Source organism: Gekko japonicus, unplaced genomic scaffold, assembly GCF_001447785.1.
Source record: "Gekko japonicus isolate JY-2015 unplaced genomic scaffold, Gekko_japonicus_V1.1 scaffold584, whole genome shotgun sequence".
Lineage (NCBI taxonomy): Eukaryota > Metazoa > Chordata > Lepidosauria > Squamata > Gekkonidae > Gekko > Gekko japonicus.
The window spans coordinates 288,332-305,888 of NW_015173141.1; the positions used below are offsets into that span (position 1 = coordinate 288,332).

At 41.3% G+C, this 17,557-nt stretch overlaps 1 protein-coding gene across 1 annotated transcript; it reads right to left on the minus strand.

Moving 5' to 3' along the window:
* Positions 1 to 12,509: 12,509 nt before the first annotated feature.
* MC5R (melanocortin 5 receptor) lies at positions 12,510 to 13,487 on the minus strand. Its single transcript, XM_015422289.1, has one exon. It carries the CDS (start codon positions 13,485 to 13,487, stop codon positions 12,510 to 12,512), a length of 978 nt encoding a protein of 325 aa, XP_015277775.1.
* Between the last annotated feature and the right edge of the window lie 4,070 nt (positions 13,488 to 17,557).

Genomic DNA, 17,557 nt, shown 5'->3' on the forward strand with positions numbered 1-17,557 from the left:
GCTTTCTGGGAGGGGGAGGGGCAACATCACCATGTGTGACATCCCCAATGTGATGATGTCACATGGAAGTGGCATTATCATGCTGGGGACATTGCACAGCGAAGTTCTGGTATTTTGGGCAAAACTGTATGGTTACCATAGAGTTTTGCCCAAAATACCAGTGTCACCATGTGACATCCCCAGCATGATGACATCACTTCCATGTGACATCATCACGTTGGGGACATTGCTCTGGATCATGGCAGTTGGGGGTGGAGCTTCCCCCTGCCAGCCAGCTGGCCAGCTGTGGGCAGGAGCCCACAGAATTGGGGAATCCCCAGCTCTCACCTGGGGGCTGGCAACTCTAATTGTGGGGGTTGCTGAGCAACCACAAGGGTATTGCCAGCTTTCAACCCTTGGCTTCTGTCAGTAAAATGCAAGGCCCTTTCCAGGGCTGTTCTGGCCTTTAAGGGAGGATTCATCAGGGCCAGGGCCAGCAGCAACCACCAGGCAACTTGATTCCACATGCTTTTCATGACTCAGTCAAGCATAGCTTCTTGCTACTGTTCAACAGCAGCCCGCACCTCCGCCCCATGCCAGAGTGGTATAGTGGTTAGAATTACAGACTAGGATCTGGGACACCCAGGTTACAGTTTCAGGAGGCTCAGGTTTGAATCACCACTCTGCCACTGCGTGACTTTCATCCAGTTACCTATTTTCAGTCTAACCTATTTCACAGGGTTGTTGTAACAAATAAAATGAAGTAGATGAGAATGATGTAAGCTGCTTTGGGTCTCCATTGTGGAGAAAGGCAAGGTATAAGTGAAGTAAATACATTGTAAATATAGATGAAGGTGGAAGACAAAAGTGAGTGGTTGGTTAGTGGGAAGGAAAGAAGGAAGCAGAGAAAGATGAGGATATGGGAGTTCCCAGGAAAAGAGAAATGAGGTGCCCCCTCAAGCTTCCCCACTGTGCAACTGGACCCGGTGGCTGATATTGCACAACCCAGCCATAGTTTTCCCAGGTAAAGGCTGAACACAGGGGGCAGATAAAGGTAGTCTTGCTGGTGGGTGGGAATGAGAGAAGGAGGAAGGGAAAGGGAAGAGGATATAGGGGCTTTCAGGGAAGTGAAAGAAGAAATAGTGGGGCCAGGAAATGACATGCCCCTGCAGGTACGGGCAGGTCTAATTCTCAATATGGCCATATCTATGGATACTTAAATCCAGAAACTGGATCCACGAACAGATAAGACATCTTTCAGCAAACCTTGAAACGCCTGTTTTGCAGAAAAATCTGAAATCAAAAATAAAAATACATTAGGGGCTAACCCATCCCAAAAATAATAGAAGCAGCACCTGTAGGTTTAAGTAATGGATGACCTTAGTGGCCAGTCCTAGGTAACTATGACAGTATTGCGAGCCTGCAAACCTTGGTTTCTGTCAGTAAAAGGCAGGGGGCAGCATCTTTTTTAGAGATGTTTTGGCCTTTGAGGGAAGTCCCATTGGGGCCAGGCCACCAGCAGCCACCAGGCAACTTGCTACCACCTAGTATCTGTGGCTAACCAAGACCTGGCTGCTTACTACTGTTCATGAAAGCCAGTTTGGTGTAGTGGTCAAAGTTTTAGAGTAGAATATGGGAGATCCATGTTCAAATCCCCATTCTGCTATAGAAGCTCACTTGGTGACTTTGGACCAGTCGCACTCTCTCAGCCCAATCTACTTCACAGAATTCTTGTGAGGATAAAATGGGGAAAAGGAAAATTATGCAAAAATCTTTGAATCCCCATTGTGGAGAAAGGCAGGGTATAAGTGAAGTAAATAAATAGTAAATATACCTAAAGATGGGGACCAATCAATGGTAGGTTGGTTGGTAGGTGGGAAGGAGAAAATGAAATAGGGAAAGGGAAGGATATGGGGGCTGCCAGGAGGAGAAAAAGAGGAAATTGTGTCAGGATGGAATCCAGGGGAAAGTGAGGCACCCTCTACAAGTCCTTGCAGGTTCCCTAATGCACAACTGAGCCCGGCCTGGCCCAGACCAGCAGCCAGAACCATCCAGATTTTTCCAGGTAGAGACTGCAAAGGAGAGAGAAGCTGGAGACAGGGGTTCAAATAACGGTAGACTGGTAGGTGGGTGAGAAAGAGAAAAGGACACAGGAAAAGGAGAGAAACTATGAGGGTTTTCAGGTCTTCATGGTCATCTCCATCAGAGTAATCCACAGGCTGGTTACCAAAGCATGGATTTTTCATTTGCAGACTTCATATAACAAGCATATTAATCACAGCTTCCCGTTCATACTTCCCACATTGTCACTCAGCTGAATTAGACTTAATTAACTTTTAATCTTTCTATTTTAGTCGATCCCTCTACATTTTATATCTTATTTTGCTTATTGTCTACTGATGTCTCTCACAGTTTTTTATATCCTTCTGCTAATTAGGCTGTCAGGGGAAAAAAACAGAATAATTATGTGGTCAATAAACAACCCATTAGGTTTTGAGATGAGGGCCTATTATGCACCGGTGTTTTCCCTCACTTTCACCATGCATGTCCATTGGGTGTTCTTTGTCACTTTGCATTGATTTGTCTCCCTTCAGCTCTCAGTTCCCTTTCTGGTCGCTGCTTCCCTGGGTTTTCTGAGAGTGTTTTTGTGCCATTTTTTCCCTTGTTTCACTTCCAAACCGAAGGTAATTCAAAAGTGTACAGATTCCCTCAGATTTCCCCCCTGCCCCTTTGCCACCCCTTGAAGATCACTCCTGGCCCACACTGAGATCATTCAACCCACTCTGCACCTTCTGCAATCCTCCCTCCTTCATCAGTGTGCAATCCCCATTTCCCCTCATTTTAGATTTTTTATTTTTTTTTTTACAAGCGGCATGAGTTGAGCAATATGAGACTATCAATTTACATATTACTATGCAGCAGCATAGTACCAGAGTACCTCATCTCACATGTCTCTTGAGAAGCCTGTATAAGGGTCAAGAAACAACAGTTAGAACAGGATATGGAACAACTGATTGGTTTAGCATAGGAAAAGGAGTACGACAAGGATATATATTGTCCCCTTGCTCATTTAATTTATATGCAGAGTACATCATGCGAAATGCTGACCTGGATGAGTCAGAAGCCGGAATTAAGATTGCTGGAAAAAACATCACCAACCTCAGATATGCAGACGATACCACTCTAATGGCAGGAAGTGAAGAGGACCTAAAGAGCCTCTTGTTCAGGGTAAAAGAGGAGAGCGCAAAAGTGGGCTTGAAACTCAACATCAAAAAAACTAAGATCATGGCATCCAGCCCCATCACTCCTTGGCAAATAGAAGGGGAAGTCATGGAAGCAGTGACAGACTTCATGTTCCTGGGATCCAAGATCACTGCAGATGGTGACTGAAGCCATGAAATTAAAAGACGCCTGCTTCTTGGAAGGAAAGCGATGTCAAACCTAGACAGCATATTAAAAACTAGAGACATCACCCTGCCAACAAAAGTCTGTATGGTCAAAGCAATGGTATTCCCAGTAGTACTGTATGGCTGCGAGAGTTGGACTATAAAGAAGGCCGAGCACCGAAGAATAGATTCTTCTGAATTATGGTGCTGGAGAAGACTCTTGAGAGTCCCCTGGACTGCAAGGAGATCAAATCAGTCAATCCTAAAAGAAATCAACCCTGACTGTTCCCTGGAAGGCCAGATACTGAAGCTGAAGCTCAAATACTTTGGCCACCCAATGAGAAGGGAGCCATGATCTGGTCCATGGGGTCGCGAAGAGTCGGACTTGACTGTGCGACTGAACAACAACAACATTCAGCTGCACAAAGACATCAGCAAAAATCCCCCCTTTTTCAGTTTAGTGGCACAAGACTAAAAAAGCTCTCCAGAGCTTCTGCCAGAGGACTCCTCCCCCATACAGATTGCAGCACTGTGCAAAGCCTGGTGGAGTTGCAGCCAACTTTGCACCAGTGTACATACACACACACATGCTGCCAATGATCACAGCTTGCAATGCCAGTGTCAGTGAGTTCTACCATGCATTCTATATACTCAATATGTTCTCCCATATTATGACATCATGTGACTCTTTCCAGAGATAGTCACACTTTCCCATTTTTCACAGTGACTGATAACACAGCAGAGAATCCCTTACTGTTTGGCAATATGGAAAGTGAGGCTTCACTGCTGCTTGTCAGTTTCAGAAAAAATCTGAGCAGTTTCAACAAAGGGTTTTCCCTCTTTTTACCTGCTTTCCTTTCTGTTCCCTTTCATTCAACAAACTAACGCTAAAATGCACACGTAAAACCTGAACCATGGGGATTTAAATGGAAGGTGTTTGCTGAACGCTACTGTGCAGCTGCGGTAGGACAATTGTGTAATTGTTTTAAAATATCTGGAATGCCACCCCCCACATGTCACAAGTATTGTTCCACCCCAATTTTAAGAAGTGTGTTTTTTAAAATTGTAGCTGCAGAATAAGTACACTGGAGGAAAAAGAATGATGATTAAGGCAGGCAAAGAATCCGAAGTCAAGAATAAAGGGTTGCTGCTCTGAAACTGCAGTAAGATGTGCATGTGTAATGGGCCACTGTGTGAAATCTTGCATCAGGATTCAAAGATGAAACTAGACCCTTGTAACAAGGTTGGTGGAAGAGAAGAGTAGGCTAGTGATTGTCTGTGTTTCTGTATTAGACTTTATAAAATAGTCCAAAATAAGGACAAAAGTATGACAAAAATTAAGAGTAAGCAAAATCTTTCATTCATTGAAACCTGTACCAAAATTCCCACAAGTTTTAACAGAATGTTGCCAAATAATCAAGAATTGTAGAACAGGGGACAAGTGAAATGCTTCCTTTCATAAAGGTGAAGTAAAATGATCTTCTTCCTGGTATTCCATTTCTCAACTCCATTTCCTGTTTCTGAGCCACACACCCATATTCCCCTACCTTTATGTAACTAGTCATTTACAAAGCAGGTTAAAAAAATCCCTGCAGAGTTATAAACAGCTATACTGCCCAGGCAGATGATGAGTGACAGTTTAAAATGAGATGTTATGAATGTGTGAGAGCTGTCAGACATGTAAGATTCGGGGGCTTATTTTCATTTCTTGACAACATTTTGTTCTCCCCTTCAGTTCCTCCACCCTTGCTTCACAAAACATGAGCTTGCTTTACAAAAAAAAAAGTGTTTGGGAAGAAAAGAGCACAGAACTCTGTGTTTCAGACCACATACAATTATTCTGCAGGATCACCTGTCCAACTTATAGTTCACTGTTACTACAAACAGTTTGAAATAACTCTGTTATTGGTTACCCATTCCAAAAGCATTATATTCTTTCTTTTAAAAGGGTAACTTTAACATCCATTGATAATGTTGCTGGGGCTTTCCTGAGTAGCAGCAAATGTTCTTAAATGTTTGTTCACAATGAAAACTGACAATATCCAAGAGTGAGATTTAAACTTTACTGAAACCTCTGCCCCACAGTGGAATCTCTTTGCCCTGTCTCCTACAAAAAAACTAAAATGGCAAACCTCTTAGGTAACCTGTTAACATAATTGATGTAACATACCATATGCCATTTTGGGAATATTTACCATGATGTGGTGAATCAGGATTGGAGCTCATGGTGGAGTATTCAGGTGACTGTTTCACTGCAACCAACTAGATCTGGCAAAAAGAATGGGCAGGACACAGTGGGGACAAATCCTCCAAAGGGTGATCAGAAACCATTTTTTTCATTCTTGCAGCATTCGGTCACTAGTCTGGCTTCAGATGTCAACAGTCCTAATAATTATCTTTGCCTGACCCGATTCCTTTTCATTAAACTGAGTGCTTTTAAAATTATGCTCCCACTTCATAAAGTAGCAGCACATTATACCGAACGACACAGATGAATATAGAAGTGCCTGCCAAGAACTGGGAGTTCTGCTCACAGCATGGGTCTCCCTAGTTCTCCATCTTCTGCAGCCACCTAAAAATTGTTCCTGAGGGTCAGAGTGTTAAGTCCGGCGCTTAACAATGAGTCGGAGAGTGATTTCAGTGAAAACTCAGGTTTATTCAGCTCTACGATCACTTCACCAACACGGTCCAACATCTGATAGCCCGAACAGATTGTCCATTGAAGCTGTTCGGTATTTAAACATTCCCGGCTAATGTAGCCACTCCTATTTTACATTTAACAACCTATCAGGTTGATCGCATAGAAGACCAATCATGCACGTTCCCGCTTCCCGTTTGCTTGAACGTGATTGGACCAATAGTCTTGGACTTGAATCCCCAGTCTAAGACGAAGCTTTGCATAGCTCCCCTATGGGATGATTCACCCATATCCGCATGTACTCATGTCTGCATATGAATACATTACACAGAGAATGAACATAGGATGAAGCATAGAAATCTACAAAAGCCACAGAAAGCAGAACTGCCTTCTGCTGTTGCAAGGGCACCTTTGGATCCAACCCATACAATAGGCACAGAGTTATGTGTGTTCGAGCCCTGAAGGGTGAAATCTGAAAGCAAAGTTGCTTCCCTCTTGTGCTGGAGTGTGGCTGTAGGTTTTATGTGCACAAAACGGGTAAATTATGCATTTTGGCCATTTTAAGGTTAATAATGAGAGGGAGCAGAAATGTTTCTGTTAGGTAAAGTATAAAGACGTGGAGGAAGTATATATTAGTCACCTCAACACATTATAGTCACAGTTTTTCATTTTCATTTTCATGTTCATTTTTCGTTTTCATTTAGTTTTCATTTCAGTTCTAAAGATGTACTTAGAGTTTATATGGCGCTATAGTGGTATAATGATTCTATTAAAATTTGAAACAGATATCTCATTTCCATGCAGTTGTGACAAAAACAACCCACAATTTCTATCTCTGCAGGGAAAAGAGCTGGAGTTTCCTTCTTTTTATATTATAAACTTGGAATTCAGAGGAACTAAAATTTGAATGGAAATAGTCTTTGTCTAGTTATATTTTTCTCCTTTTTGTCATCTGAGGTGTTGGACAGTATTATTTCTTTGTTCCTCCACCACAAATGGAAAGAGGAGGTTTTCCTATCATGTTTTCCTCTGGCTCAAAGGGAAGGAACATGGATCGTGCCCAATTCCTCTCTTCCTTGCAGCCCTCTCCCACATGGCTTTTTGTCCACACAGGTCCCATGGGATCAAGCATACACTTTTCAAGGATCAGAATGGAGATGTCCTCCTTTTCTCACCAGCAGAGAAAGCGGGCATAATCTGATGCTTTATGTTTTGCATCTAAGAATCAAAATAAAATCAGATATAAAATGCATTCCACACAATGGCTTAAACTGAGAAAGTGAAGACTGTAATTATTTACATGGAAGTCCTATTGAAACGTACTAGTTGATCCTATATCCTATGTATCTTGTTGGTTATGGTTTTAAAAAATGGTGTCATTCTCAGGTAAATATAGATAACTATAAATTGTAAGAACAGTAATTTCCATTTAAACCAATCTAATAATTACCTGAAATGCCTGATTTTGGGGGGGTGGCTTCAATCGTGTGCTGACCAGAAGCCATTACCGGTTGCTTCCGGACCTCTCGCTCTTAAATCAACTCTAATTGACTATTTTCAAACAAACCTGACTGAAAGTATGCTGCCTAAAGCTTCTAAGGGCAAAAAGAAGCAAAAGAATGCTGGGGGAGCTCCTTTGCTAAAGGAATTTTTTGTATCGGCTGAACTTGCCAGCACCTCTTCAGCGTCTTCAGGCAATGGCAATACAAATACTGCTGACTCTCTCCTCACACCAAACTTCTTATTAGAAGCATTGGGGAGACAACGTCAAGAGCTAAGGCAAGATATGATGGATATGATATCACCTCTAGCCCAACGCATGGAGGAATTGGAGTCTCAAGCAAACAGCTCAAAAAGCAGAAGCAGCATTAAAGAAAGTCACCTCCCTGGAAAAAAAGCTTGGAACTACCTCTCAAGACTGTTGGTCTAGAGAAAAAATCATGATGCTGGAGTCTCGCATAAGAGACAAAAATTTGAAATTTCGTGGTTTCTCATTAAATGCTGAAGTAACAACTGACCTTTCTATTTTCATGGTGTCCTGGCTGGCTGCCTCTTTAAAATTAGAGGAGGGAGTGACACCACTGACACTATGAGCCTACAGAGTAGGTAAAACAACAGACTCTTCCCAGGCTGCCCTTTTAGACAGAGATATTGTGGTGGAGCTGGCAGACTATCGGGCTAAGAGGAAAATCTTGCTGGAAGCACGTCAGCAGAGCGGCTTGGATTTTCCAGGAAGCAAAATACTTGTATTTCCGGACCTTACCCCAGAAATACTTAAGATTCGAAGAGACTTAAAACCTATTATTTCTAAACTCCAGGCAGCAGGTATAAAATATCGTTGGTTGCGGTCAGGCAAAATGTTTGTGGAATATCAGCAAACTCAATATATTGCATGTGACTCTGTTTCAGGATCAGCTTTGTTACCTGCATTAGGTTTGCCTCAATTAGAGCAAGCTGAAATTTGAGCTGCAAAAAGGAAGACTCATTCACCATTGATTCCATTTAAAAGCTACAAGTTTCATGTCTCTGAAGAAAAAGAGGGTGGTGAAATAGAGCTTGATGTGATGTAATCTTGTAATGTTTTATCATAGTAGCAAGCTATATGTTTATTAGCTCGATATATGTAAAGTTTGGGAGGCTGGGAGGCCTGAGGAGCAGTCAGGTATGTGCTCTCATATTGCAGGTCATGGGGTAGGGGAGGAATTCTCCCCGAGTTTACACTGTAAGCTTCCATAGACCCAATGGTTTCCTGGGCTCCAACATATACTTTATCAGTTAATCAACTGTATTATCAGATCAACAAGAAGATAGAAGATGCTGGAACTTAGGAAGCTAATAACTATTATGTGTCGATACATAATTAATTATCATTTTGAAAGAATGAAAAAATAACACTGTTTATGTAAAGAGATACAAATATAATGTAGGGATATATAAGTTGAATTGATATAATTTAGTTTAAATATTAGATGATGATATATACAATTTATGTACCTTTTTTGGATGCTATGTACCCTTTTTTGGTTGTAAGTAATATAGTTCTTCAAATAAATAATAATTTTTTTAAATGCCTGATTTTTATTTCAAGTAACATTCTAGATGAGGTTCTTCCACAATTCTACAATGTTAAAGATTATACAGCTTAAACTTCTTATGTATCAGTTTCCAGTTCACAGTATCATTTATATCACCTTGAAATGGCATGGTTTCCTTACAGATAACTAGGAGATACGTTGTGCATTTCACAAAATTATTACAAATGCTGTGAATTTCTTAACGTCAAAGCAAAATTCACCATGGAACAAAAGATCTGTGCAGATCAGTCCATTCACTACAGGTTTTTAAACAGTGTTACATTCAACAAACCAAGGTCACTCAAAACCCTCCATTGAAAGAATTATTTCAGTGTAATGGTCCATAAGCAAAATATTGAACCTGAGCACTAGAAACTACTGTAGTTCAAATCCTGCCTTAGTTACAGGCTCATTATATTGTCTTCGGCAAGTTACAGATGTGGAATTCACTGCCAGGGGAGGTAGTGTTGGCCATGAGCATAGGTCACTTTTAAAGTGGGTTAGAGAGATTCACGGAGGAGAGGTCCTATCAGTGGTCACTAGCCATGGTGACTAAAGGGAAACTCTATATCCAGAAGCATCAAACATCTGAATAACAGTGCAGGGTGGCAATGTCAAAAGAAGACCTCTATGCACTGCTTTGTTGGTCCCTCCTGGGCAACTGATTTGCCATACTGGACTAAATGGACCGTTGGTCTGACCCAGCAGGCTCTTCTTATGTTCTTATGAAACACTATCCTATCTAAGATAGCTATAACAAGGATGAAGAGGACTTTGCAGGGACAATGAAGAAGACTTTTGCAGGGACAATGAACATGGAGGGGAACTTTGAGTATGACAACAAGGTCCAACTCCAACCTACTCACTTTTGCTGGAAGGTAGGTGTAGGACCTATGTGTAAACATGTACGTACATGTGTAAACATATCTTTCTATACATCTGCGATCCTTCCTGAGCAAGGCTCTTGATGGAAGGAAAGAACATTATGCCCCAGGATTGCCAGCCTCCAGGTGGGGCCTGGAGATCTCCCGGAATGACAACTGATCTCCAGACAACAGAGATCAGTTCCCTTGGAGAAAAAGGCTGATTTGGAGGATGGCATTATAGCCTACTAAGATCCCTTCCCTCCCCTTCCCTCCCCTGCCCTCCTAAACCACACCTTCCCCGGTCTCCACTCCCAAATCTCCAGGAATTTCTCAACCCAGAGTGGGCAAACCTATTATGTACACACACTTGTATATACGCACTTTCCATAGAATATGTGTAGGTCAGGGGTGGAACTTGTCATATGAACCATTTCCCTCTCTCATGTGCATGTATTCATTCTCCCCACATACATAATTAAAAATGACTACAAAAAGATCCTTATTTGCATGATGCTATAGCATCATAGATATCTGATGAACTAAAAACAAACTGTCATAGGACATTTTTCACCCCATCCCCTGGAATGTGTTAATGTATAAACTATACCAATGAATGTTTAGGCACATATTTTCTTCACTGTCTCTGTCATTATTTGTAACTCAAAGTTTTGGAGATAAAGAACAAGATTTAAAATCCTAGCATAACACATATTTCAAGTAAATCAAGCACTCCCAAACACTGACTGCTATCCAAAAACCTACTGGGAGGTTTTGTAGACTTCAGATCTGCCCCCCACCCCCATTAACTGTTTGCACTTTTGAAAGGTTTTTTTTTACATTTAAAGTGCAGAAACATTTCAAATAATCAGTATATGTGAGGCAGTAGCTCTATACTACTTGCACTTTATATATCAGTCACACATATATTAGACACACAAATGGACATCCTTTGAATCTATTATATTCCTGGAAGACGGGGTACTTTCAAAAGTCATGGTCACCCCAATTTAACCATCACCTTGGTAACACTTATATTTTCTGGAACAAATCTGTGAAGTCTAAAAGTTCTTGCTCCTGGATAAGCATAGAGCCTACAGTTACTTCACTTTAAAAAAAAGTTTTCTGAAGTTGATAGGCAGTTGCTGTGTATCTATAGACAAAGAATTTGAATACATAAATCGACCCTGGAATAAATCCAAATATAGCAAGCCATGTGACTAACTTGAATTGACTTTGAACTGCACTGTTGGAATAAACAGATGTGTTCTATGGATCCCTGAATATAGTTTCCACATTTGTTTAAAATCCAGGGCATGAGTCAGTCAGAGTCAAGCATATTCTTTCATCTCACTAGAACAGGTTGCATCTTGTGGTTCAGTCTGAGTCTCCCATTAAAAATCAGTGGAATTTTACCGTTCTTGATGATTACTGGATCATGACTCAGTATCCTTACCTTTATAGCACAAGCAGTCCCATTAAACTAGGTGAACTATGCACATTTAAATATGCATCTTCTGGGCTGCTGACCAATGCTCCCTCTAAGGTGTGGAGTCTTGTGAGCAAAAATCCTACTTTATGAGCTACTGGCATTAAAGTTGTGAGCGAACTATTTGGCTACTGCATAAATTAATTTGCTCTGGAGCCATCCTTCCTGAGCTAAGACAAAAATCTGTGAGCCGGAGGCTAAAAAACAGTGAGGTAGCTCACACTAACTCAGCTTAGAGGGAACAGTGCCGCTGACCTATGAACTGAATTTAGGTGCCATAGCACCAACGTTTGCCTTTGCAGTGCAAGTAGAAGAGTGGTGCCTTCCATAGCTACTCCTATCTTTTAAAAGAAATTTTATTATGAAGAAACAGCTGTGGGTGGACTGTCCTCACTGGTTCCAGGTCAATGATTGGTGGTAGGATGCCATTTAAGGAACGGCTGCTGGACTGTCTTGCATCCCTTTCCCTGCTATAGCCACTGAAGCCAAAAGACACTACCCAGAGAAGTAACACTGAAGTGCTGATGACCCTAAATTTAACAATTTCTAGTTCTCATTATCTACAACATCGATCCTGCATGTAAATATATAAATAGACATTTTTTGTTGATCCTTATAGAGGTTGAAGTGAGTGAAATCTGACATTTACAAATCATATTTTTCACAAAGCATGAATTATGCCACTCTTGGGATTCCATGAAGGAAACTCTCTCAGAAATGGAAACCAAGCTCTTTGTTATAACTCAAGTTATAATAAAAACAAAACTTGAGCTATTGTTCTGTTGGGAACTCATCTGGAAGTTTATATCTTACATTGCTGGTTTATCTCCTCCACTTTATGTATATTTGTTTACAGTATGTCTTACTCATGCAGTTAGATTAATGGGAATTCATGGATGAGGACACAGTCCAAAATGAGTAATTAAAACTAGAGAATTTGCTGTTTCCCCACACTAAAATTGACACAAGCCAAAAATGTAGTATCTCCTACTGAAACAGAGTAAGAAGGTGCAGACAATAATTCTGTTAGTAGATCAAGTGTTTTTTCTTACAGCTTTTCAGTCAAACTACACAGTTTTCTTAATACTTGCTGGACAATCCACAGGCCGATCTTACGCTATAGCAGCAGATGATCTCCTTAAAAGTCTTTCGCATTTCCTGGCTTCGGAAAGCGTAGATCAAAGGATCAATCACTGAATTGCACATGATGAGGATGAGGTACATGTTGAAATGAGACATGAAACAAACACAATAGAGGTTCTGTGGGCAGGATATCATCAGGATGAGATGGAGGAAAAATGGAGCCCAGCAAACAATGAAGATGCCCAGTAGCATAGTCAGGGTGATGGCCCCTTTCATACTGGTCCTCTGATGAACAGAATTGTATCCCGGCAAAGCTGCTATCCTCTTGACATGAGTACGAGCCAAAAGAAACATATGAATGTACAGGGAGACCATAAGGAACAGCATGGTGAAGAACATTGTGATGAGACAAGTTATCACATATTTTGATTCATAATAAAGGATGAAAATAATCCCACAGCCAGTGCAAAAGGTCCAAATGCCTGCAATTATGAGCCCCGATCTTTTCACAGTCATGATATTGTGATAACGGAGGGCATAGAAGATAGTGACATACCTGTCTACTGCTATAGCTAGCAAACTGCACATGGAAGCCACAACAGATATGCATATCATGGAATCAAAAACATTGTCGATGTGACGTACGAAAACATCCTCAATAATGAGATGCTTATTGTTTAATAAATATATGGTTATGGTCTCCCAGGCATTAGACACGCTGACAAGCATGTCAGCAACAGCTAAGCTGCACACAAAGAAGTACATAGGAGAGTGCAAGTTCTTGTTCTTCACAATGGCACAGATGACCAGAATGTTTTCAAGGAGGCTTACAATACCCAGGGCAAGGAACACCTCAACTGCGATGACCACTTGCTCACATGTCGAGGGCTTGCTCTTGACAGTGGGTTCTGTTAGGTTATTCCAAACTGCAGTCAGGTTAAGGTCTGGAATGCTGGTCTGGTCAAGCAAGCTCATCTCGGTGGCCGTCTTCAGATGATCTTTTCAGTCTGGAGGGCTTGTTGTGAACCGCATTTCCAGGAAAGGCAGAAGTTCTGTCAAGCATACAAAAAAACCATGATCAAAACCAGGCTGATGACAAAAGCACAAAAAGTGTGATTTAAGGAGAGAATTGAAGATGATGGCAGCAGATCTCCTGTGTGTTAGAATCCAAATTGCCACCGATGTCATCTAAAGGTTGAGAAACTGGGTAGCTTGGGGCATGGAAGCATTTCTATACATCCTGACAGACACAGATATTTGTAGCAACATTCTTTAAGAACACCAAGTAGACTGGGATTGATGGGGAAGCCTTAAACCCATAATGAATACAGCATTTATGAGCAAAATCAGCTTGAGTCAAATCTGCTCATCTGGTCAGACTTACATAAAGGTCTGAATTCCTACAAGAATTATGTGCTAGTCTTCCAGAGCAAAAGACTGAAATCTTTTCCTTGAGCTTTGCCTGAGGCAAACACCAAATAACAATTCTGAAGCTTTGCCATCTAGTTTCATCCTTAAAGATCCATTGATATTCAAGGGTTCATTATATGCTATGGTTTGTTTGTTTTTCTTTAAGTTGCTCACTGATACATAAAGTATGAATATATATATATATGAGGTTTCAGTCCTATCTGAATTCTAACCTAATAGTAGTTGCTTATGTTCAGATTTCTTGAACTGCAGGAGCATTAGGAATAAAATCATGCATAGATTTTAACAAAATCTACTCTTCTTGAAAACAATAAAACAATTAGCCTTAAAGAAATCTTTGATTCACAGTTAAGAAGGAAGAATGGTAATTATTTACCTAGGGCTGTTCTTCCTGATCCTATTATTCTTCAGACCGTGCACTTGTCCCTGTCGCTGTCAGAAGTTTCAGCTCCCTCGTACACCTGGCATCAAGGGCTTGCACTGTTTCGAGAGGAACTGATGCCATGACAAAGAAGCACTATTCAGGTCCAAGGAGACAATAATGCCTTGTGGTGTAAATTACTTATAGTGGACTGCCTTTTTATAGCTTCAGAGTGAATGACTTCAATGCTGCGCTCTCAGCTCCACCTCTACCATTCTCTTCTTTCTACCCAACTTCTCACAGAGTTCCACAAGACTTGAATTTTTAGCATCACCTAGTGGTTGATGTTAGCAAAGCAGCTCCTCTGTGCAAGATTTTTTTTTCTTTCATTATTCTTGTGATAATAGCTTTTGATTTTTAAAAGAACATGTCTGTGCTGTGTGTTTTTTTTTAATTCCATTCTGTATACAGGTGAGAAATTGAAATATTCCTTGGGTTTTTCTTCTTTTTAAAAAAATCAGTGCAATCGGATTTGAATCAGAATTCATTAAGGCTTCATCACAGAACCTGTCATCAACGGAGGACTCCATCCTGAAATAGATAAAAAAGGATGCCTCTGAACATGTGCAGCCTTCGTTCCCCTTACCACTGAATAAGCACAATCAGGCTCCATATAGCTGAGAAGTGACTTAGCTTTGTCGTCTCTCTTTTTACGAACTGGCCCTGTGTTCTTGTCTTCTTCTATTAGGGACCAAGAGCAAAATCAATTCTGGTGTCAACATGAGCAATGATTTAGTTGAGATCTGGCTCTCAGTCAGGAACAGGAAAACATATGGACACAACTTGACCTTTTAAAAGAGACATACCAAAGCTCAGGAGAGACCAGAACTACCTGGGTTCAAAAGATCACACAGTGACTCCCTCTCTCAGTCTAACCTACTTTGTAGGGTTATTGTGAAGGTAAAATGGGAAGGGGTAAGCCAAGTGAGCTACCTTGAACTCCTAGGAGGTAGTTTGGGATAAAAATGCAGTAGATTTCCAAATATTTTGAGGGAGGTGATGGCTTTTATAGGAGCAACAACAATAGGAGTAATTTATTTACAAACCACTATCTGGAATATCCGGGGGGGGGAATTCAGAACGTGCAAAGATATACCAAAAAAGTACGCATTTTCACCTTTGTCTGTTTGGCTATTTTGCTCCTGAGTCCTTGAGACCATTGCAGCAATTGACCTCTAGCTGAAAAGAAGTCTCCTGCTGCATCACTGTGCTGCAAAACTTCTATAAAGCTGTCATTAAGCATACTGATGGAAAACACAGCACAGTCAACTCAATTCGCTTTCAGAAGAAGGAGGCAAGATGAGCCACAAACTGGGCATACAGAGAAGCAATAATGCCACCCCTTCTAGGGCAAACACAAACACACAAGCAATATTATTAAAGGCACATGCAAAACCATCTGGGATCTGAAGGGTATACTTTGTGGTTCCTCACAGTGGGGTGGATTCAACCATCCTCCAGCCTAAGGAGTCTTTCTGCAGTTTAAATGTCAGTTTCACTTCAGCCAGAGAAGGCTCCTTAAATGGGAGGAAGGCTTCAAATTTGAGCTAAAAGGAAAGGTGGTATATAGATATTTTAATAAATAGATAAACGTTTCTCAGGGTAGTGGTAGGATAGGGGTATAATCCACCCCCATTGCAGGGGCAAGGCATCTGTCACCATGAGCCCAGTAATTTATACCTTGTCATACTGAAGGGCTCAGTGTAAATCAAGCTGAAGTCCACAAGAAGAAACACACAGGACTGCTTTTTTAAAAAAGTGCCAAAACTCTCAAGAGGGAAATGAAGTTTTTAGTCTGTATACTGGAAACTCGTAAACTTTTAAACATTTTCAAAATAATTTTGTTGGAGAGATTATGGAACTCTGTTCCGCTGCATTCCCCCAGAAAAAAAGAAATATAAATGTCATTTAGCCATATGGCACAATGAAGAATTTAACAAAATGGACCGGTAAGAAATTATCAGATTCCTGTGAAATTCCTGTATTTCAAAGCCAAACAGGCAGAGTGACAAAAGTGCCCAAGACAGTGATGTGCTCCTTTTTTCAAGCAAAAGGATTGAGTAAAAAAACCCAACTTTCACATTATTCTGCTAAATGTAATGGATTTTACAATAGCTTTTTAAAAGCGTGACCTTGAAGAAAATGAACAGCTTTCAAATGGCAGAAAAGTCCATTGATGGAGGGATATTTTAAAGCCAGGGCAAAAAACAAACAACACCTCCCCCACCATTTATCAGACTGTCAACCAACAAGCATTTAGGAAGAGATTTCTATTTTGCTTTTCCAAATAGTTAAATGATTTCAAGTCTGCAAAAAAACCACAGCTGTAACTTCTACCTTTCTTCATTCCTCTCCTTTGCTTTTTGTGCAATTCATTAACATGACACCTTGACAGAAATGTGAAGATCAAAGCTTAGGTTAATAACAGCACCATTTACTCTATCTAATAAGTTGCCAACCACTCAGTCTCAACTCTAAGAATCCTTTCTTTGGGAGTTATCAAGGCTATCACTTCCACCAAACAGTTTTGAAGCCACATGCCATGGAAGCTTGCTGGGTGATCTTGGACCAGTCACACCCTTTCGGCCTAACCTACCTCACAGGGTTGATGGTGAGAATAAAATGGGGAAAGAATGCTTCCTCGAGCTCCTTGAAGGAAAGGCTGCATAAGAATGCAGTAACCCCAGCCAGCCAAGCCATACTGGGGTCCCACAGAACACCATAAGCAGAGGAGTTTTTCTGGAGGCTGATGTCATTTGAACATCTTGTCTGTTGTTTCTGTGCAATACCCACAGCCTGGAATCGCAGTAGCTATACATTCAGCATTGTCACTAAGATTTATCGCACAGCCATTGCATTTGTTGCATTATGGCCCATTCTGCATCTAGCATTCACTCTGTTGTTTTACCAAACCCACACTGGAACAGAAAAAGATGTGGCTCAACGCCACATTCATATACCCCAGGTCAGAGGTCATTTTGGGGGGATCGCGGGGGATCGCAGTTCCCCCGGGGGAGGTACGGGGGGGTGGGGCACATGACGAAGCCCCGCCCCCTGCTTCCGGCCGCCCCACTTCCAGCCCTCATTCAGCCAGGAGGAGGCAGGAGAAGAGGGAGGGTAAGTTGCTTCCTCCCTGCCTCTCCACACCCCTGCCTGCCTGAGGCAGTGGAGCTGCAAGGCCGGCGGTGGCGGC